At 33.9% G+C, this 27,034-nt stretch overlaps 1 protein-coding gene across 1 annotated transcript; it reads left to right on the top strand.

Moving 5' to 3' along the window:
• The first annotated feature begins 762 nt into the window (after positions 1 to 762).
• Positions 763 to 14,405, top strand: LOC143046859 (L-threonine ammonia-lyase-like). Its single transcript, XM_076219920.1, has 4 exons — positions 763 to 822; positions 4,188 to 4,308; positions 4,964 to 5,312; positions 13,906 to 14,405. Exons 2-4 carry the CDS (start codon positions 4,198 to 4,200, stop codon positions 14,403 to 14,405), a joined length of 960 nt encoding a protein of 319 aa, XP_076076035.1. The 5' UTR covers positions 763 to 822; positions 4,188 to 4,197.
• The last annotated feature ends 12,629 nt before the right edge of the window (positions 14,406 to 27,034 follow it).

Raw genomic sequence — 27,034 nt, 5'->3', positions numbered from 1 at the left:
ACTATTGAGAAACAGAACATCTGATTTCTTTATTATTTATCTATACACATAAAAAATTGAACTACAAAAAATATACCTGAATATTTAGGAAACATAGATAAACTATATATCTATGAAGTTTGAACAGACTATGCAATTGCGTGCTAATTTAACATTTTGTCTTTTGTGTTATGTTTACTAATAGACAATTGGTATAATCAAATGTAGGCAAACCAGGTCTCAACCTCAATTTGCCTTGCCCTTTAACAACAATTTTACACATGTTCTGAAAAATTATAAAAGATAAGAGCAAATATGACCGACAAGACACCTTTTCCCTCGGTTGTCTATTTACATGGCTGACCCCGTTCATTCATTTTAATCACGTAAAGATTAGTATATATGCGTAATAATAAAAAAAAATAATCCGTCAAGATGTCACACCTTTTTAGCCTTTTCGTTGTAAAACATATTGCATTTACATGCAAATTAGACAGATTGCATGCATAGTTATATGTAAAAAAAACACACAGGTTGTCATTTTCAGGAATTATTTTAAGATTTACAGTCACCTGGAATTGATTTTAATATAGTGTGCATGCACATCAATAACAAGAAATAGACAAAAAGATAGATGCACACGCAATATTATTATGAACAAGATTGACAAAGTGCGTATACTAGACATAAAATCTTCCTAGAACATTACTGATATATCAAGTTTATGTGAGGGGTTCATTTGGGTTTCCACGATAATGTCTATATACATATATATATGTATATATAGAAACCATAAATATTATTTTAGTTTAGTTTAGGACATTGTGGATCTGGACCCAATAGGTAAGTCTATTAATATGACATACGTATGGCTCATTCTTAAAATAATTGAATACTTCTAGGTCTTATTATGCAAAAGAATTTTATGAAATTGGCGTTTGATAATGCCATACGGATGTCAAGTTGGTTCAATATACAACATTCAATATTCAACATTCATATTCAACATTCAACATTCAATATTCAACATTAAACATTCACTTTTTTTTCTTGTATTCATTTTCAACATTCAACATTCGATTTCAACATTCGATTTCAATATTCAACATTCAACATTCAATCTTTTTTTTTTTTTTTTTTGCATCTATTTCAACATTCAACATTCGTTTTCAACACGAATGTTGAATGTGGAAAACGAATGTTGAATGTTGAAAACGAATGTTGAATGTTGAATACGAATGTTAAATGTTGAAAACGAATGTTGAAAAGAAATGGTGAATGTTGAAAACGAATGTTGAATGTTGAAAACGAATGTTGAATGTTGAAAACGAATGTTGAGTGTCAAAAACGAAGTTGAATGTTGAAAACGAATGTTGAAAGTTGAAAATCGAATGTTGAAAACGAATGTTGAATGTTGAAAACCAATTTTGAAATTTGAAAACGAATGTTGAATTTTGTAAACGAATATTCAATGTTGAAAACGAATGTTGAAAGTTGAAAATTTAATGTTGAATTTTGAAAACGAATGTTGACTGTTGAAAACGAATGTTGAATGTTGAAAACGAATGTTGAATTTTGAAAACGAATGTTCAATGTTGAAAACGAATGTTGAAAGTTAAAAATCGAATGTTGAATTTTGAAAACGAATGTTGACTGTTGAAAACGAATGTTGAGTGTTGAAAACAAATATTTAGAGTTAAAAGTTGAAAATCGAATTTTGAAAACGAACGTTGAAAACGAATGTTGAAAACGAATGTTGAAAACGAATGTTGGAAAACGAATGTTGAAAACAAATGTTGAATGTTGAATGTTGAAAACAAATGTTTAAAGTTGAAAACGAATGTTAAAGGTTAAAAACGAATGCTGAAAGTTGAAAATCGAATGTTGAAAAAAGAATGTTGAAAACGAATGTTGAAAACGAATGTTGAAAACGAATGTTGAAAACGAATGTTGAAAACGAATCTTGAATGTTGAAAACTACTGTTGGATGTTGAAAACGAATGTTGAAAGTTGAAAATCGAATGTTGAAAACGAATGTTGAAAAAGAATGTTGAAAACGAATATTGAATGTTGAAAACGAATGTTAAATGTTGAAAACGAATGTTGAATGTTGAAAACAAATGTTGAATGTTGAAAACGAATGTTGAATGTTGAAATCGAATGTAGAATGTTGAAAATAGATACAAAAAAAGAAAAGAAATTGAATGTTGAATGTTGAATATTGAAATCGAATGTTGAATGTTGAAAATGGATACAAGAAAAGACAATTGAATTTTGAAATTTGAAATCGAAAGTTGAATATTGAAATCGGATGTTGAATATTGAAATTGAATGTTGAATACTGAAATCGAATGTTGAATATTGAAATCGAATGTTGAATATTGAAATCGAATGTTGAATTTTGAAAATGGATGCAAGAAAAAAAAATTGAATGTTGAATGTTGAATATTGAAATCGAATGTTGAATGTTGAAAATGGATGCAAGAAAAAAAAATGAATGTTGACTGTTGAATATTGAAATAGAATGTTGAATGTTGAAATCGAATAAGAATGTTGAAAATGAATACAAGAAAATAAAATTGAATATTTAATGTTGAATATTGAAATCGAATGTTGAATGTTGAAACCGAATGTTGAATGTTGAAAATGGATACAAGAAAAAAAAATTAATCTTGAATGTTGAATGTTGAATGTTGAATATTGAAATCGAATGTTGAATATTGAAATCGAATGTTGAATGTTGCAAATGGATGCAAAAAAAAATAATTGAATGTTGAATATTGAAATCGAATGTTGAATGTTGAAATCGAATAAGAATGTTAAAAAAGGATACAAGAAAAAAAAAGGAAAGTTGAATGTTAAATGTTGAATATTGAACCAACTTGACATCCGTTAATGCCATTGCATTATTTTGATTTCCCCAAAAAATCAAAATACATAATATATTTCACAGGTTACCATTTTAAAAAACTATATCCGACGGAAAAGCTGTTGCTCCTGCTAGCTGTAACGACAGCTGCTACCTCGAATTATGTATTTTTGTCTCGACTCGACGGATTTAAAAAGGGAGACGTATGTGTGCTGCTTCTGGCAGCGAAATCGGCGTCGGCGACATCAATAATGTAATAGTTTGTGTATAAGGTCAGATTATGGGGAACAAGTAGTGATTAGTCAATGATATTTGTTATTCGGGTGTATTTGCATTGACACGTCCAATATCAATGGACATTATTTGGTCCTGTCACCTCGATCAGTCCTGGTAATTTTCTTTTGCTTAAATGTACTTTACATCATTTTGTTTGTGAATAGGTCCGTTTATGGGGAACCACTAGTGATATCTTGATGCATTATCAATGGAACGATTAATTTTAAGGGAGATTAAAGTTTGTGATTCGATCAATTTAAGAGGCACGAATAATGTTTCAATAATGGTAAAGGATCATCGGTATGCATTTGTATTAGCAAGTAGCACATATTATTCTAATGGATATGTTTTGGCTCTGCCCCCTTCAGTCTTGATCTATTGACTTTAAATGTTTTGCAAAACTTACATGTCAGAGTTTGAAAGGAACCACTTATTTTAATGCAAGGATATTCGGTATGCATATGTATAAGAATTACAAAAGCCGAGCTGTCAACGGTATGTGTAGTATTTTTCTCTTTTCTCTTTACAACACACCTTAGTATATGCAGCTTTAAATATGTTTGTACCATTTATTCATCTTTCTAGATTTAGAAAAATATGCGTTGGTTATTAAAAACATTCTTGAGTGTCTTGTTGTGTGGTTGTTGATTAGAAATAAATTTTTAAAAAACCTACACGAATTAAGGAGAACTTGATAGTTCGGAGAGAACCAAAATTCGATTCCATGGTACCATGATTCTTGATCTGATTTAACCAAAATGCACTTTTATAATATCTTTTAGCTTTAGTTTAGATAGGTTAGTATTTATGGTAAATAGTTTCTGTTTGATTTCTTTTCTACTTTTTTCAATACTTGGAGCGGTTTGAGTTTAAGATCGTGTATATACATAACTCCTCGCTCTTGAAGTATTAATGTTGCTCTTTGAATTTTTGTTTTTGTGATTGGTGGTGTTTTGTTTTGATAAATTATTCCTTACTTCCTTGTTTACTTTAATTCATATAAAAGCTCAAATCTGTTGTTTCTCAAATACATTTGATATCTTTATTTCCTTTATTGTTTCAGTTCTTTCACTATGAGTCGTGATGTTGGACCTGTCCAGTTGTCTGACATACAGGAGGCTAGTGAGTACATGAAAGGGAAGCTACAACCAACACCTTTAGTCCAACTATGGGACCATAAAGATGTAAGTTTTCTACATTTGAGATCACCCCCGGTTTTTGGTAGGGTTCGTCTTTTATCCAATGACGGGTTTTGAATACTGTTGTTTGTCGTTTAGTCTTTTTGTTTTACATTTTTTTGTCTTCTGGTGTCGACCTATGAGTTTAAATTGGTATATTGTGCCTAACTTTTAATGCCCTCATAAGGTCCTCTGAAGAAGAAAATGATCAGACCACATCAGTTTATATAGCCCGGTAGAATAAGAAAAGTTATGAAAACAAAAGCCAAATAAAGTAAGACATCGAAGAACTATTAGTACTCAAAATCCGAAAGGCTATGCCAAATACCGTTAAGATAAAGTCTTTTGCAATACCAGCCTCAGTCATGCTACCACGGGTGTATCCAGTTAATACAATAACATATCGGTACTACTAGTTTTTGCAATGGCAAAACGATATACAAAGAATTCCACTCAAATAGATTGTAGGGATCGTATAAACATTTGGCTGTTGGCTTTCACTTAATGTATACTTCCTTTTGACTCTCAGTCGAAAACACCAAGCAGTTTACTTTTGCTCTTTCTCTTTATTTCTTTCCCATGTGTATGAACGGATTCTAAACATAGATTAATACGTAATAATATCCTTTCCTTTCAATAGTATCAATTATTTATTTTTCAGATCTTTTTAAAGTTGGAAAATTTACAACCATGTGGTTCATTTAAACTACGAGGTGCATTAAATGCTATGAGAAAAATTACATTAGAAACTTTAGAACATGGGGTTTGCACTGCTAGTACTGGTAATTTTGCTAAATGTTTGGCTTGGATTGCAGATGATATGGACATGCGTTGTAATGTTCTAGTTCCAAGTCACAGTCCATTGAACCAGTTATCAGCAATTGAAAAACTAAAAGGAAGTATAACGAAAGTGGAGCTCGATGAATGGTGGGAGGCAGTTGAGACACATAGCTATGAAGGAATGCAGGGAACATTTATTCATGCTGTCTGTGATCCAGATGTTGTTGCAGGTATTAAGCTTTGTCTTTGATTTTTCTATCTTCGGTTATAGGTAGCGCTTCTTACATTAATGCAATATTAATTTTCTGTAGCTTTGCCTTATGCTGGACTCCTTAAATTTTTCAAAAACTAAGGACATTCTTTATTCCAGGCATAGATAACCTTAGCCGTATTTGGCACTTTTTTTTTAATTTTTGGTCCTCAATGCTCTTCAACTTTGTACTTGTTTTGCTTTAAAGCTATTTTGATCTGAGCTTCACTCATGATCCTTATGTAGACGAAACGCGCGTCTGGCGTAATAAATTATAAGCCTGGTACCTTTGATAACTAGTTCCACATAACACTGGTAAATATTTCATCAACACATTAACTATATAAATAACGTGATGTTATAACTTAGCTTTCATGTTTGACGAGGAAGAAGCTACTTGCTTATAAACCAAAATAACTGCCTGTCTTAAACAGAAATGTACATGCCCTAAAACAATCCCACCAAAAAACACCAGTGTGTGTCTTCACGTAGGCTAATCAGTTTCCCAAACCAATATTTTGTACATGTTTCTGTAAAAGAATTTGGTCATGGTTTTTAGTATTTGTAACAAACACCGAGAAAACATTCCTTGTTCCATTGTTACTGTTAATAATAGCACATGTTCTATAACCTAACATACATAATGTTGTCAAGGAGAACATTTACAGCTGTCTCATCACATATTTAGTAAGTATATCTAGCATAACTTCTTCATCAAAAAACAAAGATTTAAAAGATTTGCAGAAAAAAAGTTGTAATTAGATTGTTCAAAAGCCTATTCAATCATATGGGAAAACTTTAATTTTGCTTAAAAAGATTATGCGGAAGTGAAGTGTAGATAGTAGAAAATTCTAAACTCCAAAACGAATGAAAAAGACTGTAAATTGTGTAAACATTACATTTGTTTTCAAAACTTAAACATTCTTTTAAAGACATAAGTGCACTTGCATGCAACTTCATTAAATTGATATGCTTCCAGCTGCGGAAAACTGTGCAAATGATATAACAGCCAATCACAGCCATTTCTTTATATAATCTCTATGTCGTCTTTCAAGACTGGATTAAAAAAAAATCTCTAATCAAATGGCAAAATCAAAAGTTCAAACATATCAAACGAATGGATAACAACTGTCATATTCCTGACTTGGTACAGGCATTTGCTTATGTAGAAAATGGCGGATTAAACCTGGTTTTAAAGCTAGCCAAACATCTCACTTGTATGACATTTGCATCCAATTCCATTATATTGATAGATCTAGGACATTGCCTCACTTAACAGAACTGTTTTTACAAAAATTAGAAAGGTAAGTTTAAAGATTCCTTATGTTTGGTCATTAGAAATATGAGTTTATGAACAACTTCGCTAATTTCAAAAGCAAAAATCACAGAAGATGACTTTATCCAATTTGCTGGACTTTTCGATTGACAACATATTTAGTTTAGTTTAGTTAATTGATATTAGCAGTCACTGCACCACTACTGGTCGACTTGATTTTGTACTCATATTAAGCAAACTTCTGTTACAACCAACAGAAAAAAACGCAAATTCAAATTCAAAAGTTCTTAAATTTCACTCTCAGGTATACATGTATTGATGTTGTCCGACACTGAATAACCCACATTGTAATGCGTGCTTACATCTTATATATTCTGGTCAATACCACTAAAGAAAAAGGCCTGCTTAGTATCTTTATCTTCTCCCTGATGTTGACACATAGAAAGAAAGATTTATAATTGAATCAATCACAGATTATTATTGTTTGACATTAACATATTTGCCTATTTCGTTCGTGCATGGATGTTCAAACTATGCTGACTTCATGATAAGGGATGTGCTCCTCACACAAAAACTGTTCCAACAGTGTTATAAAAAGACTGAAATCAAGTTTGATAGTCGTCATCACGATTTGTTTGACCAATGCTATGTCTCGGTGTCTCAACTCAATTGCGACATTGTTTCCTTGTCTTAGACTTTGAGTACCAGTGTAATCATCTGACAGTACTTTAACCGATTATAACACATTTACGATTATGATATTTTGAATGAGTGTCAATTCATATGGTGGTCAATAGATATAAAAAGATGTGGTGTTAGTGCCAATGAGACAACTTTCCATCCAAATAACAATTAATAAAAGTAAACCATTATAGATCAATGTACGGCCTTCAACATTGAGCCTTGGCTCACACCGAACAACAAGCTATAAAGGGCCCCAACATTACTAGTGTAAAACCATTCAAACGGGAAAACCAACGGTGTTATCTATATAAAAAAACGAGAAACGTGAAACACGTATAAATTACATAAACAAACGACAACTACTGTACATCTGATTCCTGACTTGTGACAGGTGCAAACATTTGCAGCGGGGTTAAAATTTTTAATGCATGCATAACAAAAGACTCTTACGTTTGATGTGTTTGAGCATTTGATTTTGCCATTTGATTTATAGGGACTTTCTGTTTTGAATTTTCCTCGGAGTTCAGTATTTTTGTGATTTTACTTTTTACCCTGCTGACGCATACGCTCTCGATCCTTTTGGAGTTCATACGATGCCATCAGTTTTGTTCTTAATTTATCACACCCGGATCGATTTACGGGATTTGAAAATCGATAAACCACTGTCGCCTTAACTTACAGCTTAATATTGACAATTTGGTTCTATAGAGAACAAAACCTTTGGACAAAAGAGATAATTTTAGCATACAAGTATGTCTATGTAGGAACTTACAAGCGTCATTTGTTTATTGGGTATATATCTATCAGTTGATATGTTATGCAAGACCTTGCAATTTGAAGCCTGATTTCCTCAACAGGATGTTGGTGTTCACAAAGAAGGTATCAAAAAATGATCCAAGTGGTAAAGTTGAAGTCATCTTTTCAAAAATGTTACGAACACCATCACAAGTTGGTAGACCGTTTTGTAATGTATGTTTCACAAATAAAAAAAGATAATGTTTGATTGCCGTACGTGACCATAATCATGTCCTCTTTTCCTAGAACGTGACATCAATTTGTAATCAGGAGATTTATTCCGCCTCTCTTTTAATTATATGGTCATTTTTATAAATTTCCTGTAACAAAACTTATATACTTATATAAACTTATATTAAAATAGATTACCTTAGCTGTATTTGGCACAACTTTTTGGAATTTTGGTTCCTAAAAGCTCTTCAACTTTGTACTTCTTTGGCTTTATAACTATTTTGATTTAAGCTTCACTGATGAGTCTTTTATTATGTAGACGAAACGCGCGTCTGGCGTACTAAATTATAATCCTGGTACTTTTGATAACTATTTACACCACTGGGTCGATGCCATTGCTGAATGACGTTTCGTCCCCGAGGGCATCACCAGCCCAGTAGTCAGCACTTCGGTGTTGACATGAATATCAATTATGTGGTAATTTTTATAAATTTCCTGTGTACAAAACTCTGAATTTTTCGAAAACTAAGGATTTTTTGTTCCAGGAATGGACTACCTTAGCCGTATTTGGCACAACTTTTTGGAATTTTGGATCCTCAATGCTCTTCAACTTTGTACTTGTTTGGCTTTATAACTATTTTGATATGAGTGTCACTGATGAGTCTTGTGTAGACGAAACGCGCGTCTGGCGTACTAAATTATAATCCTGGTACTTTTGATAACTATTTACACCACTAGTTCGATGCCACTAGTGGTGGACGTTTCGTCCCCGAGGGCATCACCAGCCCAGTAGTCAGCACTTCGGTGTTGACATGAATATCAATTATGTGGTCATTTTTATAAATTTCCTGTGTACAAAACTTTGAATTTTTCGAAAACTAAGGATTTTTTTTTTGTTCCAGGAATGGATTACCTTAGCCGTATTTGGCACAACTTTTTGGAATTTTGGATTCTCAATGCTCATCAACTTTGTACTTGTTTGGCTTTATAACTATTTTGATATGAGCGTCACTGATGAGTCTTGTGTAGACGAAACGCGCGTCTGGCGTCCTAAATTAGAATCCTGGTACTTTTGATAACTATTTACACCACTGGGTCGATGCCACTGGTGGTGGACGTTTCGTCCCCGAGGGCATCACCAGCCCAGTAGTCAGCACTTCGGTGTTGACATGAATATCAATTATGTGGTAATTTTTATAAATTTCCTGTGTACAAAACTTTGAATTTTTCGAAAACTAAGGATTTTTTTGTTCCAGGAATGGACTACCTTAGCCGTATTTGGCACAACTTTTTGGAATTTTGGATACTCAATGCTCTTCAACTTTGTACTTGTTTGGCTTTATAACTATTTTGATATGAGTGTCACTGATGAGTCTTGTGTAGACGAAACGCGCGTCTGGCGTACTAAATTATAATCCTGGTACTTTTGATAACTATTTACACCACTAGTTCGATGCCACTAGTGGTGGACGTTTCGTCCCCGAGGGCATCACCAGCCCAGTAGTCAGCACTTCGGTGTTGACATGAATATCAATTATGTGGTCATTTTTATAAATTTCCTGTGTTCAAAACTTTGAATTTTTCGAAAACTAAGGATTTTTTTGTTCCAGGAATGGATTACCTTAGCCGTATTTGGCACAACTTTTTTGGAATTTTGGATCCTCAATGCTCTTCAACTTTGTACTTGTTTGGCTTTATAAGTATTTTGATATGAGCGTCATTGATGAGTCTTATGTAGACGAAACGCGCGTCTGGCGTACTAAATTAGAATCCTGGTACTTTTGATAACTATTTACACCACTGGGTTGATGCCACTGCTGGTGGACGTTTCGTCCCCGAGGGTATCACCAGCCCAGTAGTCAGCACTTCGGTGTTGACATGAATATCAATTATGTGGTCATTTTTATAAATTTCCTGTGTACAAGACTTTGAATTTTTCGAAAACTAAGGATTTGTTTGTTCTAGGAATGGATTACCATAGCCGTATTTGGCACAACTTTTTGGAATTTTGGATCCTCAATGCTCTTCAACTTTGTACTTGTTTGGCTTTATAAGTATTTTGATATGAGCGTCACTGATGAGTCTTATGTAGACGAAACGCGCGTCTGGCGTACTAAATTATAATCCTGGTACTTTTGATAACTATATAATAACTAAATTCAGAGATGTATTTAATCAGTTGCACTGTTTTTCAAAACGATATGCTATATGTATCATATGATAATTCTCGTTGAAATGAAACTGTTTTTTGGGGTTTTTTGGGTTTTTTTTTTTGGCGTTTACATTTTTGTTTCTTTTTTAAAAGAACTTGAATATTGAATAAATTACGAATCATGAATAAAAAAAAAACTCTTTTGATAATTGCATGAAATGAAGACAACTATTATTGGACGACATGTGATTGGTTTAGATAGACCAGATATACAAGTTTTTTGCCAGACATTTCATTTTCACAAATATAGAGTAACATGTAAACGCAAGCCTTGATTAAAAGCAAAAATTAAAAAACATTTTGTTTGCTACAACCATTAATTAAAGCGGTTGATTAGAATAATAATTTGCTATTGGATCTCACTTCGGATTAATTATGTTAAAATTATCTATAAAAATTACTGATGTTTTGTTGTTCTGCAAGACAAAAATTCTGTATCAGTTTGGTTCGAATGCAATTTTTTATTTGATACTTAGTAGGTGATAAGTTGTGCATTTTGATCAACATGTTTTATTTAGATGACTGCTTGACCTTCAATGTAGGTAAATGAAGATTCACATATATATTTTAATCTATGAAATGAAATCATTACACTATTGCACTTGTTTGTCTTTTAATGTTTATTTATTATAACATATGTCACATGACTATTTGTAGTCGTTGGATGTAATCTTGGTTGATTATGATAAGGTGACGACTAGTCCGATAAAAACCCAACACGAATGCTGATGCTTTATTAAGTTTTGATTCATTGTCTATTGATTTCTTTTGTAATTCGGGTCAATCTGGAAGCAAGTTATAAATCAAATTGAGGTTTTTGACTCAACTCGGTGGTTATGATTCGTCAGTTAATATCCCTTTAAAGGCAAAAATTAAGAATAGTATGGTTAAAAGTATGCTTAAGTTAGCATAATAATATCATATATCTATAATATTAAACGAGAAGACCTCATTTTGTGTGTCACTTCTCTTCCTTCCACAATAAATTAATTATCATGCCTCTGTGTTCTTTAGGTAACATGCATAGTCATTTGTCATCCATTCTTATGATTATTCAGATTGAGTTTTTTTGGGAGAAAAACGACAAAATAGGTGTCCGGATATTGTTTCCGTCATCAGACTGACTTTTAGTCATGGATAAGACTTCCGATTTTAAACATCCACACATGAACAACCAATCGTATGATAGATTACAAAAATGAAAAATAAATAAGCCAATCAGAGCGTTCTCCATATCATGGTTTTTAGATCGCAAGAACCACAATTATTATACCTCCTTAGAGACAATTATTTTTCGCGTTTATCCACATGTAAACTACGATTATACTTCTAAAAATATATTGAGACTCTGTGTATTATATCTACTTTTTTCTGAAATATTTTCTATATAAAGGGTCATACCAGCTGCATATATATTGAAATAAGTGAAACGTGGATGTGTCCATAGTATACGGATGCCATATCGGCACTATATGTATTCACTATGTTTAGTGGACCGTGAAATGGGGTAAAATCTCTAATTTGGCATTTAAATTAGAAAGATCATATCATAGGGAACATATTTACAAAGTTCGAGTTGGTTGGGCTTAACTTCATCAAAAAGTACCTCGACAAAAACTTTAACATGAAGCGGGACAGACGGACGTACAAACGAATGAATTGACGAACAGACTAGAAAACATAATTCCCATAAATGCGGCATACAAATTTATTGTTGAAAGTGAAAGTAGTGATTTGGCCAAAATGAAAGTAGCCCTTATGAAACTGAATTGTTTGCCGCAAACTTGCAACAGACTTGCTGCAAGCTTGCGGCAAACAAAAAGTTTGCAGGAACACAGAAAATAGTGTTTGCAGATGTTTGCCACTAGCTGCAAACTTCTGGCAAACATTGCTGCAAGCTTGCGGCAAGTTTGCAGAAACATCAATGTTTGCCGTAAGATTGCCAGAAAGTTTAAAATAATAAAGAATGTTTGACACAAGATTGCAGAAAACTTTCACAATTCAATATGTTTGCCGCAAGATTGCAGAAAACTTTGACCATTCTATATGTTTGCCAGAACATTGCAGGAATTACACAATATTGACTTGGCATGCCTAGTTGGCACTTCCTGGATGCTAACAATTTGAAATTGTGGCTAGGTCATGTTGGTTGTGGTTTGAAATGCATTTCACATATAAGAGATCAAGGAAGCATTTTGGTTCAATAATATAGGATAATATGTAATTGTGCAAGTACAAAGTTCATAGAACTGCATGTTTTAATAAAATGATTAATGTTATCATCATACATAATTAAGTAAGCAACTATATACATGTATGTGTGATTCAAAAACTTAAGCTATTATAAGTTTGAATTTGCAACTGATGTACTGCATAATCATGATCGTGTTTTTAAGATTAAGTAAAATTCCGTAATGCAATCATTACCTAGCTTTATACTCAATACACATTTCAGATTTTAACTTTTTCATTTTTAATACAGGTATATTATGTCATTTGAGAATGACTCCTGTCACTTTTTCAAAACTCAAGTTTGCAACAAACAATTGCCGCAAGCTTGCAGCAAACGATTGCCGAAAGCTTGCGGCAAATCTAATTTGCATAATTATGTTTGCCGCAAGCTTGCCGCAAACTTCCTTTGCATGGTAAAATGGTTGCGGCAAGTTTGCAGCAAATGTTTGCTGCAGGGCTTATTTTTCGGTAAGGGAGGGTAGATATTAGAGGGAGGCAGGACGTATACTACATTCGGGACGTCGGAGTCGGGTGTTTTTAAGATCGGGATTTCGGGATTGATTCTTAAGGGATGCGGTAATATTTTTTTTTAAATTTCGGGATGTCGGGATATAAATTTCGTTAAGATACGCACCTCGGGATTTCATGTTTTTAAGTCCGGGATTTCGGGACCAGGGGCCCTCAAACCACCCCTCAAATGAGCTTAGTCATTTATACGAGATTCAAATCCTACCATTGGCATGCTAATAGGGCTCTCAAAAGAAAAAGCACTGATGGATTGTCCTAGAAGCATATTTTATTAGAATAATAATGGTCTATAAGCAGTTTCATTTATTTCATGTTTGAAGCGGGGCAAATTTAAATTGATTTGACTTTTACCAAAAAATGCATTGTAGAAAAAGGGAAAGAATAATTGTGGTACATAAGGCCAGAAACACGAAAATAACTGCATTTAACAGAAAGGAAACACCTAATGGACTTTGGAAAAAAGGGAGAGGGCTTTTGATACCTCATATTAAATTCTCCAGTCATAATAATTATCTTTTACAAAAAATCATCCTACAACAGTTTACAAGCTGTATATATATGCCCGCGATTTTGCGGGTGTTTTCTAGTATATATATATATATGTTTCAACCTTCGTTACTGATGAGTCAACTGCTAGTGCTAGTTAGATATGAATGAAAATTTTATATATTTCAGGTGTTGGCACAATAGGTTTAGAGATAGTGGATTGTATACCTGATATCAGTAACATTATAGTTCCCTATGGAGGAGGAGGTCTGATTTGTGGCATAGCTATAGCTGCTAAAGCACACAATCCACATATTAAAGTATATGCATGTGAGGTGGAGACAGCCTGTCCGTTGAAAGCAGCATTACAAGCCGAGGAACAATTCACATTTTCTTTTCGGACTAGTTTTGTAGATGGTATTGGAGTAAAATCCGTTCTTCCTGAAATGTTGCCTCTGGTAAAAAGCCTTGTGACAGATTCGATTGTTGTTAGCCTACAGGAAGTGGCTGATGCAGTTAAGTTTTTGAGTGAGATGAACAATATAAGGGCAGAAGGAGCAGGCGCTGCTACCGTAGCTGCAGCTATGAAAGGTGTTGTGGGAGAGGGAAAAACAGCATGTATAATATCAGGTGGAATTATAGATACAGACAAATATATACAGTGTCTACAGGGCCAAGTTCCAGCCTGACTCGGACTTCTTTTGAACTGAATTTTAATGTACGTATTGTTATGCGTTTACTTTTTTGCATTAGCTAGAGGTATAGGGGGGGGGGGGTTGAGATCTCACAAACATGTTTAACCCCGCCGCATTTTTACGCCTGTTCCAAGTCAGGAGCCTCTGGCCTTTGTTAGTCTTGTATTATTTTAACTTTTAGTTTCTTGTGTACAATTTGGAGTTTAGTAAGGTGTTCATTATCACTGAACCAGTATATATTTGTTTAGGGGCCAGCTGAAGGACGCCTCCGGGTGCGAGAATTTCTCGTTGCATTGAAGACCTGTTGGTGACCTTCTGCTGTTGTCTCCTCTATGGTCGGATTGTTGTCTCTTTGACACATTCCCCATTTCCATTCTCAATTTTATGATACCATACAGCTGTAGTAAATATGGACGCCACACGGAAAATATCGATAATCAGTAATTGTGTTAAAACAATATTGGTTCAGAACAATAAGTTAGGAGTTTAAAACATACAAAGTTCTCTGTTCCATATAACCAACATACTTCTCATTCATTTGACATATGCAAACCAAGTATTATTGACCTACCACTAATGGTTTTTATTGGACATAAAATGTAAAGTATATCGACCATTACTGAGGGAGCAGGGCCAATATTACCATTGATGATGTGCTCGAATCCCAAAAAATAAATAAAAAGGCCAAATAAAGTACGAAGTAGAAAATCATTGAGGACCCAAATTCCTAGAGATTTTGCCAAATACAGATCGATAATCTATTCCTAAGGTAGAAAAAGCCTTAGGATTTCAAAATTCAAAAGTTTTGTAAACAGCTAATTTATAAATATGATCATTTCAATGATAATTAATGTCAGCATAGAAGTGATGACTACTGGGCTGGTGATACTCTCGGGAAATTAAAACTCTACTAGCAGTGGCATCGACCGAGTGGTGGTAAATAAACTCATCATAGATACCAGTATTCAATTTTGTTTTTACGCCATACGCGCGTTCCGTCTACAAAAGACTCATCAGTGACGCTAAAAAAAAAATAATTAAAAAGCCAAATAATGAACGAAGTTGAAGAGCATTTAACATTCCTAAAAGTTTGCCAAATACAGCTCAGGTAATGTATTCCTAAGGTAGAAAAGCTTTAGTATTTCAAAGATTAAAAGGTTTCGTAAACAGTTAATTCATAAATATGCCCATATCAATGATAGTTAACAGATGTGCTGACTACTGGGCTGGTGATACCCTCGGGGAATTAAAAACTCCACAATCGACCCAGTGGTTGTAAATAAACTCATCATAGATACCAGGATTACATTTTGTGTTTACTCCAGACGTTTTTTTCGTCTACAAAAGACTCATCAGTGACGCTCGAATCCCATGAAAAATAAAAGGTAAAATAAAGTACGAAGTTGAAGATCATTTAGGACCAACATTCCAAAAAGAGGTTGCCAAATACAGCTCGAGTAATCTATTCCTTAGGTAGAAAAGTCTTAGTATTTCAATAATTCAAATGTTTTGTGAACAGTTTGTTTATAAATATGACAATGTAAATGATAATTCATGTCAGCACAGAAGTGTTGACTTCTTGGCTGGTGATATCCTCCGGGAATTAAAACTCAACCAGCAGTGGTATCGACCCAGTGATTGTAAATAAACTCCTCATAGATAACAGAATAAAATTTGTTGTTACGCCAGAAGCACGTTTCGTCTACAAAGAGTCATCAGTGACGCTCGAATCCAAAAACAAAAACAAAACAAAAAAAAACAAATCAAGTACGAAGTAGAAGAGCATTGAGGACCAAAATTCCTAAATGCCAAATACAGCTCAGGTAATATTTTTCCGAGGTAGAAAAACCTTAGTATTTCAAAAATTCAAAAGTTTTGTTAACAGATAGTTTATAAATATGACCATATCATTGATAATTCTTGTCAGCATAGAAGTGTCGACTACTGGGCTGGTGATATCCTCGGGGAATAAAAACTCCACCAGCAGTGGCATCGACCCAGTGGTTGTAAATAAACTCATCATAGAAACAACTGCATACCAAATTTCATGGACCTACAACCAGTGCATCCCTATAAACTGACCTAATCAAACCATGATGTAGTGTCGACGCCTCTGCCAGAAATAGCATACTACTTCTTTTTTCGACTTTCTTGACGAGAGACAAAAAATGTTCAGTAAATATGAAGTTGTTGTCAAAGCTGATGAATCATAAAACGCATCATTAACTACATTAAGATATCACATAAAGCCGGATGCCGAATTTCAGGAACCTCTGTTGTGTAATTCTTCAACCAAATATAACAGATGACTTATAGGGCAGACAGACATAGTGATACGGACAAAAAGTGATATTCCAACAGTAGAAATACTTACTAGGCCAAGTCTATAATACAGTTGAAGCAAAGATTTTGGGAATAATGTAACAAATATAACAAAAGCTATTTATGGCTGGCGTAGAAAATGTTTCTAATTATTCAAAATTAAAAAAAAACAAAGAAAGATAACTTCAATTTATTGTCTTGAAACTACAAAATTGCTTGCTTTTGGCCCCTTTTTGGCCCTTTATTCGTAGACTGTTTGCCCCATAACCCTTGAAATATATCCCAACCTTCTACTTATGGTATAAAACATTGTGGTACAATTTCAGAACAATTGATATACTTATACACAACTTATTGTCCTGACACTAGATAAATGTTTGTTGTTGGCCCTTCGGGCACCTAATTCTTTAACCTTAGGGACCATAACCCCAAAAATCAATCCCACACTTTCTTTTGTGGTTATAAACATTGTGTTAAAATTTTATTGATTTTTATTTACTTATACTAAAGTTATTATCCGGAAACCATTCCTCTTCGGACGAATACGACAACATGATACCAATATACCACCGCAAAAATGTTTGCGGTCGCATAAAAACCCAGGAAATTAACAGAAAAAATATATCAGTGATATTTTATGTCAACACAAATTGCTGGCTACTTGGCTGGTGATACCCTTGGGAACAAAATGGCAGGAGTTAATTCCTATAAGACTAGTCTATAAACAAGATGGTTCATTCATAAATTAATTTTTATTTTATACTGGTAATTTTTCAGACTGAATACTAGTTTTTGAGATGAGTTAGCTCTTTAGTTTCTTGATGATTGGTACATAGCTCCATAAATCAGAACATTATAAACATTGATAAACTCTGTTTCCCTGTAGTTCACTCATCAGCAGAATCAACTCTGTTTCCCCGTAGTTCACTCATCAGCAGAATCAACTCTGTCTCACTGTAATTCATTCATCTGAAGCATGAGTGATTTTAATTATACTGACTATTTCATCTACTGCTAATTCCAAGTAAACTATATAGTCAGGACCATCAGACACTGTGCATATATATATATAGGTTATCCAGATGGAATTAGTAATTCATATAGGGAGATAAAAAGATCAGAACACAGCTTCCCTTGTATGACCCATTGACATATAAATTTCTCTCCATTGATATATAACTTCAGTGAAACTTAACCCACTGCTGTATTTGACATTCCCAAAATGTGACCTATGTTTACCTTTATGTAGGAAGAGACCCCCTGAGCATTTCAAGAGGAAGAAAAGAGGGACGAAAGATACCAGAGGGACAGTCAAACTCATAGATTAAAAATAAAGTGACAACACCATTGGTTAAAAATAAAAAAAAACAAACAGATAAATAGTAGTACAGAAAACACAACATAGAAAACTAAAGACTAAGCAACACGAATCCAATCAAAAACTGGGGTGATCTCAGGTGCTCTGAAAGGGTAAACAGATCCTGTTCCACCTGTCGGGTTGCTTATGTTAAAAAACTTTTTATTATGCTTTTAAAAATGAAGTGACATATCACTGGAATGCTAAACATACAATCTAGATAGATTAAAACTGGCTCCCTGCAATTTGGCTAGCAATTATACACTTCAAATTACATTATATGTGCACCAAGTGGAACCATCTACAAAATGGCAAAAGATACCAAAGAGTTATTTCAACTCAAAGGTGGAAAGTAAAGATTGATCAACAAGAACCTCACCAAAAACCATGGGTGGTCACAGGTGTTCCAGAAGGGTACAAAATGAAAATGATTAGTTGTGTTTTCAATCATGAGTGAGGTGGTTGATATAGTTTGCTGTGTTTTCTGTATTTGTTGTCATTATCAGAATAGTGTTTCGTATATTAGACAGTAATACTTATTATAAATTTATAAAAAAAAGTCCCAAAACAAGAAGTTATATCAAATAAATATAAATAACTTTAAAAGCCTTTATTTTTCATATGCCAAATTATGTTGTTCTCTCTCAAATCAATAACAATAACAGACTTCAAACCATTTGCTGTTTACTGAAAGCAAAATAGCATCTTCTATAAATGTGAAATTGAATTCATTCAAAACATTTGACTTTTGTGATCATCAATGCATTAGATTTCATGTTATAACACATACTAGTAAAACAATGATTGAATTTGATGATTTTCTATTCAACAGCAAAGCACTTCAAAACAAATTTTCCCTCAACTCAGGAAAGATTGTAACCTCTACTTAAGGATCTGCTACTTACTAATAACATCAAAACATCTTCTTCAAATGTAACCCATGAAGAAATCTACATTAGTTTGACCTTTTGGATCATCTGTGCATTATACTGTATGTGTAAAGCCATAAACAATGATTGCATTTGATGATTATAAATTTGAACTAAATTTTACTTCAATACCATATTTTGTTGATAAATCATATGTTAGCATGGCTTCATATTTCAATAGTACATTTAGTAGGAAAACTGTAAACAGAAATTCCCGTTTAATTTGATATATTCGATGTGTTGCAACTTTTAAAAAGATATGTTTATTTCAATCGAAAAGTACTTGCGGTCACTGAACTCAAACTTAAACCCCTTTCAAGACATAATTAAAACTCAAACAAGACATTTGTTCCCCAGACTGAAATATAAATCCTCCCCATTTACAAACCTTAATTTGTTGTTCTAAATGTGGCACTATTAATTGTTAAAATGGTTTAGGTTGACAACCTCATGAACTATATATGGGACGACACCTCGTGCTTCTAACATCTACAAATATAGGTTATCTGTCTGGAATTATCATTTATATATGGTCCTGATCCCGAAATCCCTGGCGTAAAACATGAAATCCCGAGGTCCCAAATTTAAAGATATTTTAGTCCCGTCTTCCAGAAATTCGAAAAAAGAATTCCCGGATCCCGAAAGGATCAGTGCCGAAGCTTAAAAACACCCGATCCTGACGTCCCGAAAAATGTCCCCCCTTTTTTGTATGACGTACAACGTTTTAATTGAGAATATTTACATCTGAACGTAATATTCTTTATTTAGTTTTAATTAACCAAAATACAATAACTTTTAAAAGCTGTTGTTTGTATCCTAACTTTATTAAATAGTGTAGTCATCAATCTATTCGTAGCGGCATCTAAAACTAGGTGACCTTCATACAAGAAAATTATCAAACAAATACTCTCTTTATCTCAACAAACAGCTGACCCTGCTATATACATACTAAGTGGAATGCTACCAATTGAAGCTGAAATCCACCTTCAAGCTTAACACTTTTATGAAATACCACCAGAGCTAACAAAACATCAGTTGAATGGAGATTAGCAGAAAGACAGCTGCAATTAAAAACACATACAAGTAAAAGCTGGTTCATACAAATAAAGAAAATATGCCTAAAATATGATCTGCCAGACTGTCTTTCAACGACTCTCCGTAGACAAAAAGAGGACTACTGGATTAGAAAATTGGGAATGGGACACCTTATGGTTGCAATGACAAAATTGATGGTATAGGTATTCTATCTAGCCCTTCGTGTAACTCGGTTAATGTGATGAATATTTTCAACTCGACTCCTCGACGTAGACGCAGTCATGGTCATCGTCATTATACATAACCTTCTCTGCATGATGTATTTATTAATGACTTGCTGCCATTTATACCGTTAGCCGTTAGGTATTCATTACATTCGCACGAAACTTTATTCATTACCCCTTTCAAAACTTCATTTTCTGTTCAATTTATGTTTGGAATCCACTGTTACAAACCCTCATTCAAACCAATACAAAATTACAGCTATAATTTCGGATATTGCAAGTCACAGACTTTTTAAGCAAGTCCGCATTGGCAAAGATGAAAAAGAGAAAAGATCTTTCCTTAATCTTTCCTTTGCCAACAAATTTAAAGGTATCGATGGCGTCAACTTAGGCAATATCCTTCATCATAAATTAGTTCAATCAAAAATACCTCCTTATTTCAAAGACCAGTCTGTACCAATCATTTCTTATACCTATACCAAACCTATTGCAACTAAAATTTTCAATTACAAACACGTTTTGCAGGATCTCGATATTGACGACTTCAAGTCTAAACCTCCTGATTGCACTTGTGCTAGTTCCCAATTTACATATAATCCTGCTGGCCACGTTATTACCGGTGACCTCAACATTGTTAATAACACTTCTCTACGAAATGTGTTATCGAAAGGTCCGAAATATCGTGAGCCTAAATCCATCAATTGGAAATACAACTTTAAAATTTTGATTGATTCAGTTGAGGATTATGCCAGGCAATGGGCTAAGCGCGAGAAGGAAGACGTAGACACTCTTTCCGAATGGATTAAGGCAGTGAGGTCGTTGATACAAATCAGAATTAAGAAACTGAATAAGTCTATCAATGCCCATGCTACGTCAATCTTTAAAGACCCAAATGTTGCAAAACACCTATCTTACCTCCATGACAAATATGTTGTTGTCCCCGCAGATAAAGCCCCAAACAACATCGTTTTTGTGTGTAAAACTCATTACATTAACTGCTTGATAAACGAATTAGGTATTGACAATTCACTTGGAAACTCAACATATACCCTCACGACACTTACCAAAGAGGAAATCCTGGATAATCATAGGTCTGTTCTGAGTTCCTTTGGAATTTCAACCAAAGATGAAGAACTGGATCTGCCATTACTGTATTGGATACCTAAACTACATAAGTGTCCTTACAAACAACGGTATATTACTGGGTCTTCCAAGTGCTCCACGAAACCTCTTTTTAAATTATTAACATCTATTTTATCAGCAATCAAAGACGGGCTTCAAAGTTATTGTGAAACTGCCTATTCTAGAGGGGGCGTGAATCAGATGTGGATACTTAAAAATTCCAAAGATCTTTTAGAGTACATACAATCTAACTCTCTTTCATCTTGTAACAGTATTAAAACATTTGACTTTTCTACTCTTTATACTAGTATTCCACATTCCAAACTAAAAGACAAATTGAAGGAGTTGGTATTGCTTTGCTTCGTAAAAAAGAATGGCCAACGTAGAAACAAGTATCTTGTTTTAGGGAGGGATAAATCTTACTTTGTAAAGGATCACTCTGATTTCAACCAAAAATTCTCTGAAACTGATATTATCAAGATGCTTGATTTCTTGATTGACAACATATTTGTTACGTTCGAAGGACGTAATTTTCAACAGACTGTCGGCATTCCAATGGGAACAAACTGTGCCCCTCTACTTGCCGACTTGTTTCTTTATTATTATGAGGCTGACTTCATGCAGGAACTTCTTAGGAAGAAAGATAAGAAGTTAGCAATATCCTTTAACTCCACTTTTCGCTATATAGATGATGTTCTTTCACTAAATAATTCAAAATTTGGTGACTTTGTGGAACGCATCTATCCAATCGAGCTAGAGATAAAGGATACTACAGATACAGTTAAGTCGGCCTCATATCTTGACTTACATCTAGAAATTGATACTGAGGGTCGGTTGAAAACAAAACTTTACGACAAAAGAGATGATTTTAGCTTTCCAATTGTGAACTTTCCATTTCTAAGTAGCAACATTCCAGCAGCACCTGCATACGGGGTATATATCTCCCAATTGATACGATATTCCCGTGCTTGCATTTCCTATCATGATTTTCTTGATAGAGGGTTGCTGCTCACAAGGAAGCTATTAAACCAAGAGTTCCAAATGGTGAAGATGAAATCATCCCTTCGTAAATTTTTTACGGACGCCATCACGAGTTGGTTGACCGTTATGGAATAACCGTTTCACAAATGATATCGGACATGTTCCTTACGTCGTAACTACAATCCCCTTCCCTTTCATGAATGTTGCCTACCGAATTTTTTACCGGATTTGTTATCAAATAAGCAACACGACGGGTGCCACATGTGGAGCAGGATCTGCTTACCCTTCCGGAGCACCTGAGATCACCCCTAGTTTTTGGTGGGATTCGTGTTGTTTATTCTTTGGTTTTCTATGTTGTGTCGTGTGTGCTGTTGTTTGTTTGTCTTTTTTCGTTTTTAGCCATGACGTTGTCAGTTGTTTTGGATTTATGAGTTTGACTGTCCCTTTGGTATCTTTCGTCTTTCGTACAGACTAGTCAGTATTATTTGTGATGTAGCTCTTTTCCGTCTTTTCAAACCAGTAAGATCGGAACCATTACATGAGGAAAAGAGGAAATTCCTTCCTGTTGATTTTGCCAATAGAGGAATTGATGCAATCAATATCGGCAACGTTCTACATCACAAGGAAGTAACATCTAAAATTTTTATTTATTTTCAAAATCAATCTGTTCCTATTGTATCCTACAGTTACACCAAAACCATTGCAACTAAAATATTTAACTATAAACAAGCATTGCAGGACCTTGACTTAGAACAATACTTAAAAAACCCTCCGACATGTGACTGTTCCCACTCGCCTTATAATTACAGCCCCTCTGGTCATGTTATAACTGGAGATCTTAGCATAATTCAACATGAAAATCTCAGAAAGGTGATTTCTCATGGTCCTAAGTTTAGAGAACCCCAACACATCAATTGGAACCATAACTTCAAAATAATTATGGATTCCATTGAGGACTACGCCAGAGCATGGGCTAAGCAAGAAGATGTTGAACTGGACACTTTGTCAGAATGGGTTAAAACTATCAGGTCTCTGATAAAACGTCGCATTCACAAGTTGATAAACTGTGTGAACGATCGACCAAAGTCCGTTTTCAGAGACAAAGAGGCCATGAAATGTTTATCATCACTTCATGATAAATATGTTGTTGTTCCTGCGGACAAAGCTTCAAATAATATTGTCTTTGTATGTAAATCGTATTGCTACGAATGTCTTGTAAAAGAATTAGGTATAAAGGAGCACTCAGGTAATCCCACATACAAAGACATATAATTTGACAAGGATGAGATTTTAACAAATCATAAGTCCTTCATGGTTCAATAAACATTACATTGAACACCAAATCGGAGGACTTACCTTGCTTGTATTGGATACCAAAACTTCATAAAATTCCGTACAAACAACGGTATATTGCTGGCTCATCGTCATGTTTCACTAAAGAATTGTCCATTAGATTGACTAAAATTCTATCCGCAGTGAAAGAGGGTCTTCAGAAATACTGTGAAACTGTTTACTCGCGTAGTGGTATTAACCATATGTGGATTCTTAAAAATTCTAAAGAACTTCTAGACAATTTTAAATCTCGGTCTTTTTCTGAAGTTAGTTCTATCAAAACTTTTAATTTTTCAACCCTGTAAACCACCATTCCCCATGTGAAATTGAAAAATCGCCTAAAAGAAATAATCCACAATGCTTTTTAACATAAAAATGGTAGCATACGCTATAAATTTATTCCTTTGGGATTTCATAAGGCATATTTCGTTAATAGTGACAAACAAAAAGGTAAAACATGCTACACAAAAGAACAAGTGGTCAATATGCTTGAGTTTCTTATCGACAACATATTTGTTGAGTTTGGACTTTTTCAACAAATTGTCGGCATTCCTATGGGAACGAACTGTGCGCCTCTCCTTGCTGACCTCTTCTTATTTTCATATGAATCGGAGTTCCTTCAGACACTTGTCAAAAACAAGAAGATCAAAGAAGCCAGGTTATTTAATTTCATTTTCAGATATATTGATGATGTTCTTTCTATTAACAATCCGAACTTTTCTGATTGGGTTCCATTAATATATCCACAAGAACTAGAAATTAAAGAGACAACAGACACGGCTTCCTCCGCCTCATTTTTAGACTTATACCTTGAATTTGACATACACAGTCATCTTAGTACCAGAATCTATGACAAACGAGACGATTTTGATTTTGAAATTATCAATTTCCCCCACCTTAGTAGCAATATACCAACTTCACCTGCATATGGAATATACATTTCCCAACTTATTCGGTATTCAAGAGCTTGCCGCTTCTTCTCAGACTTTGTAACACGTCACCAATGTCTGAGCAGAAAGTTGATGAACCACGGGTATGTCAAAGAACGTCTCGTCCTTTTTCTAAAAAAGTTCATCGGAAGGTACCCAGAACTTGTTGATAAATATTCCGTATCAACTTCACAAATAATACACGATGGTCTTGAAGTATAGATTTTGCGTACTGACGTTGTTTATCATCTTAATAACGTGTTATATTATTCTTTTATTTGTCTTTATTAATATTACTTTTACTGTTAAGTCGGGTTTTTTTTTTAGATATCCTTTTTGACTTAACTCTGTGCTTATGTATCCCATCATACTTTGAACGACAAAATTATTTTATGATGTGACTCTGTAGGTGTAACACCACTAATTCAGGCCCGGCCAGAAAGCACATACCAGAAAGTAGTACATATTTAACACAAAATAGTTCCTACGCATGGACATAACTTTCAATATATTTAGAATATTTTATTAATTTTGGTATCAAATGAAAGCTGCATGACTGGTGATCATTGCAGAACATTTTTTGACTGATAAATTTGAATAATAAAAAAATGGCATGAAATTTAAAAAGGAGGGTACATTTTGCCTTTTTGTCAGATCGGAAGTACCTGTTTTGGTACATCCGCAGTTCCGGGAACCAGTTCTTTCTTATATGCAATGTAAGGTATGTTGATTTTTTCAGTACAGGACACCAGAAGGTGTTGCTTTGACATGCAATGATTGTCACTTTATTTGAACTTAAGATAAAAGAGCTGTGACCACTCGAATTTGAGGAATTTAACATAGAAAGCAATGGGGCCATTAATTAGTGGTGTACTTCCTATTACAGAGAATCACCAGAAATTCAATTTTTAGAAGTTGTACCTATTCCAATGAAAATAAGTCCAATTTGATGTTAGTAATCATGTTTAATCATCTTTTTTTTGGTCAACCGTCCTGCTTATGGGAAATTTAAGCTCTTAAATTGGCATACTCAAGTATGTTAGCCTTTTATGGTCATACAGCATGCATGCAGTTAAGACTTGACTCCAAGTTCTTATTTTTGCATTTTTTCTGATTGAAATCAATAAAACAAGTATTTTATGACTTGTATATGGAACAAAATAGCTCTTGGTCAAAATAATCTTATGATTTTTCAAGTTTTTTTGTTTTTCTTATGGTAGCCTTTTACAATCAAGGCAAATGGTACATACTCATATAAGAATTCTAAAATTTCACTGTACATGCAATTTTGAACCAGTTTAGCAAGTTATCTAGCTGAGGGATATATAAATTGCTCTTATTAATCTATGTTTTACCACAGAATTATGGTATATACAAAAAAAAAGCCCTTTTCCAGTTTCAAGAAAAAAGGGGGGATAATTTCTCATTTATGTCTTAAGTTTAAACTGATATATTTTTATTTAATGAAGAACCTCTGATAAAAATATGACTATTAGTAAGCACATAGCTTTCCTAATAGAAATTAATAAATAAAACAATAATATTGAGAATAAAAAAGGTATATTGGCCAATGGTAATATCCATATGCAGTTTTCTTTGAATAACCCATATGTTACTACCAGTCCCATTTGATCTTACGTTTGACAGAAGTATTACTTGAATTGATTTGTTTCACTGGATGATGATATTAAAGAATCAGTTTAATTGGGTAATGATCTGATACATTAGATATTATGTTCAGTTTCGAAATTTCAAGGACTGTATGTTTATATAAATTTTGAAATATAAAATAGTCAATGGCAGTGGTATTGCAGCCGTTTGAATAGATAAAAGTGCTACTATTATATTTTGTTTCGAAATCATGCTCTTTCTTGAAGTCATTGACACAGGTCTTTCTTTGTGATGTTGGAGCATTGACAATATCCTCGTTAAAGTCTCCTCCAATAATTATTTGGTGTGATTGTTGATACGTACTGACTATTTCATGTTACTGAGCAATGCAGTCTTGAAAATCACTAAGGTGTTGAGATGATCCTTTACCAGGCAAGTATACTGAGAGAATAATTAAATTAGGAGCACTAGTGACTTCTATTCATTGAATTCTTTCGTTCCCTATTGTTAAGGTGAAATTATAGAGTCTAAATGTTTTTTTTCCATAAAATAGCTGTACCCCCATAACCTCTAGGCATATGTGTAGCAGGGATGGGATCTAATGAGTCAACTGCCTTGCCGACACCAGTAAGCTTGTCACTTATTTCATTTAGCATCGATAACTGACAGTCATATAGCCAATGTTCTTGTAGCAGAAAAATATCAATACTGTTGTCTAATTCCTTCAAAATTGGACCACATAGTTAAATTGATTATGATTATATTAGAGTGACTGTGGTAT

The sequence above is a fragment of the Mytilus galloprovincialis genome, chromosome 9, assembly GCF_965363235.1.
Source record: "Mytilus galloprovincialis chromosome 9, xbMytGall1.hap1.1, whole genome shotgun sequence".
Taxonomy (NCBI): domain Eukaryota; kingdom Metazoa; phylum Mollusca; class Bivalvia; order Mytilida; family Mytilidae; genus Mytilus; species Mytilus galloprovincialis.
Note: the sequence above shows the minus strand (reverse complement) of the source record. Positions and strands in the feature narration are given on the sequence as shown.

Coding starts and splice junctions, on each gene's coding strand:
- LOC143046859 (XM_076219920.1), top strand. CDS start 4,198: ATGAGTCGTGATGTTGGACCTGTCCAGTTGTCTGACATACAGGAGGCT. Junction 4,309..4,963: donor AACTATGGGACCATAAAGAT/GTAAGTTTTCTA, acceptor TTTATTTTTCAG/ATCTTTTTAAAGTTGGAAAA. Junction 5,313..13,905: donor TGATCCAGATGTTGTTGCAG/GTATTAAGCTTT, acceptor TATATATTTCAG/GTGTTGGCACAATAGGTTTA.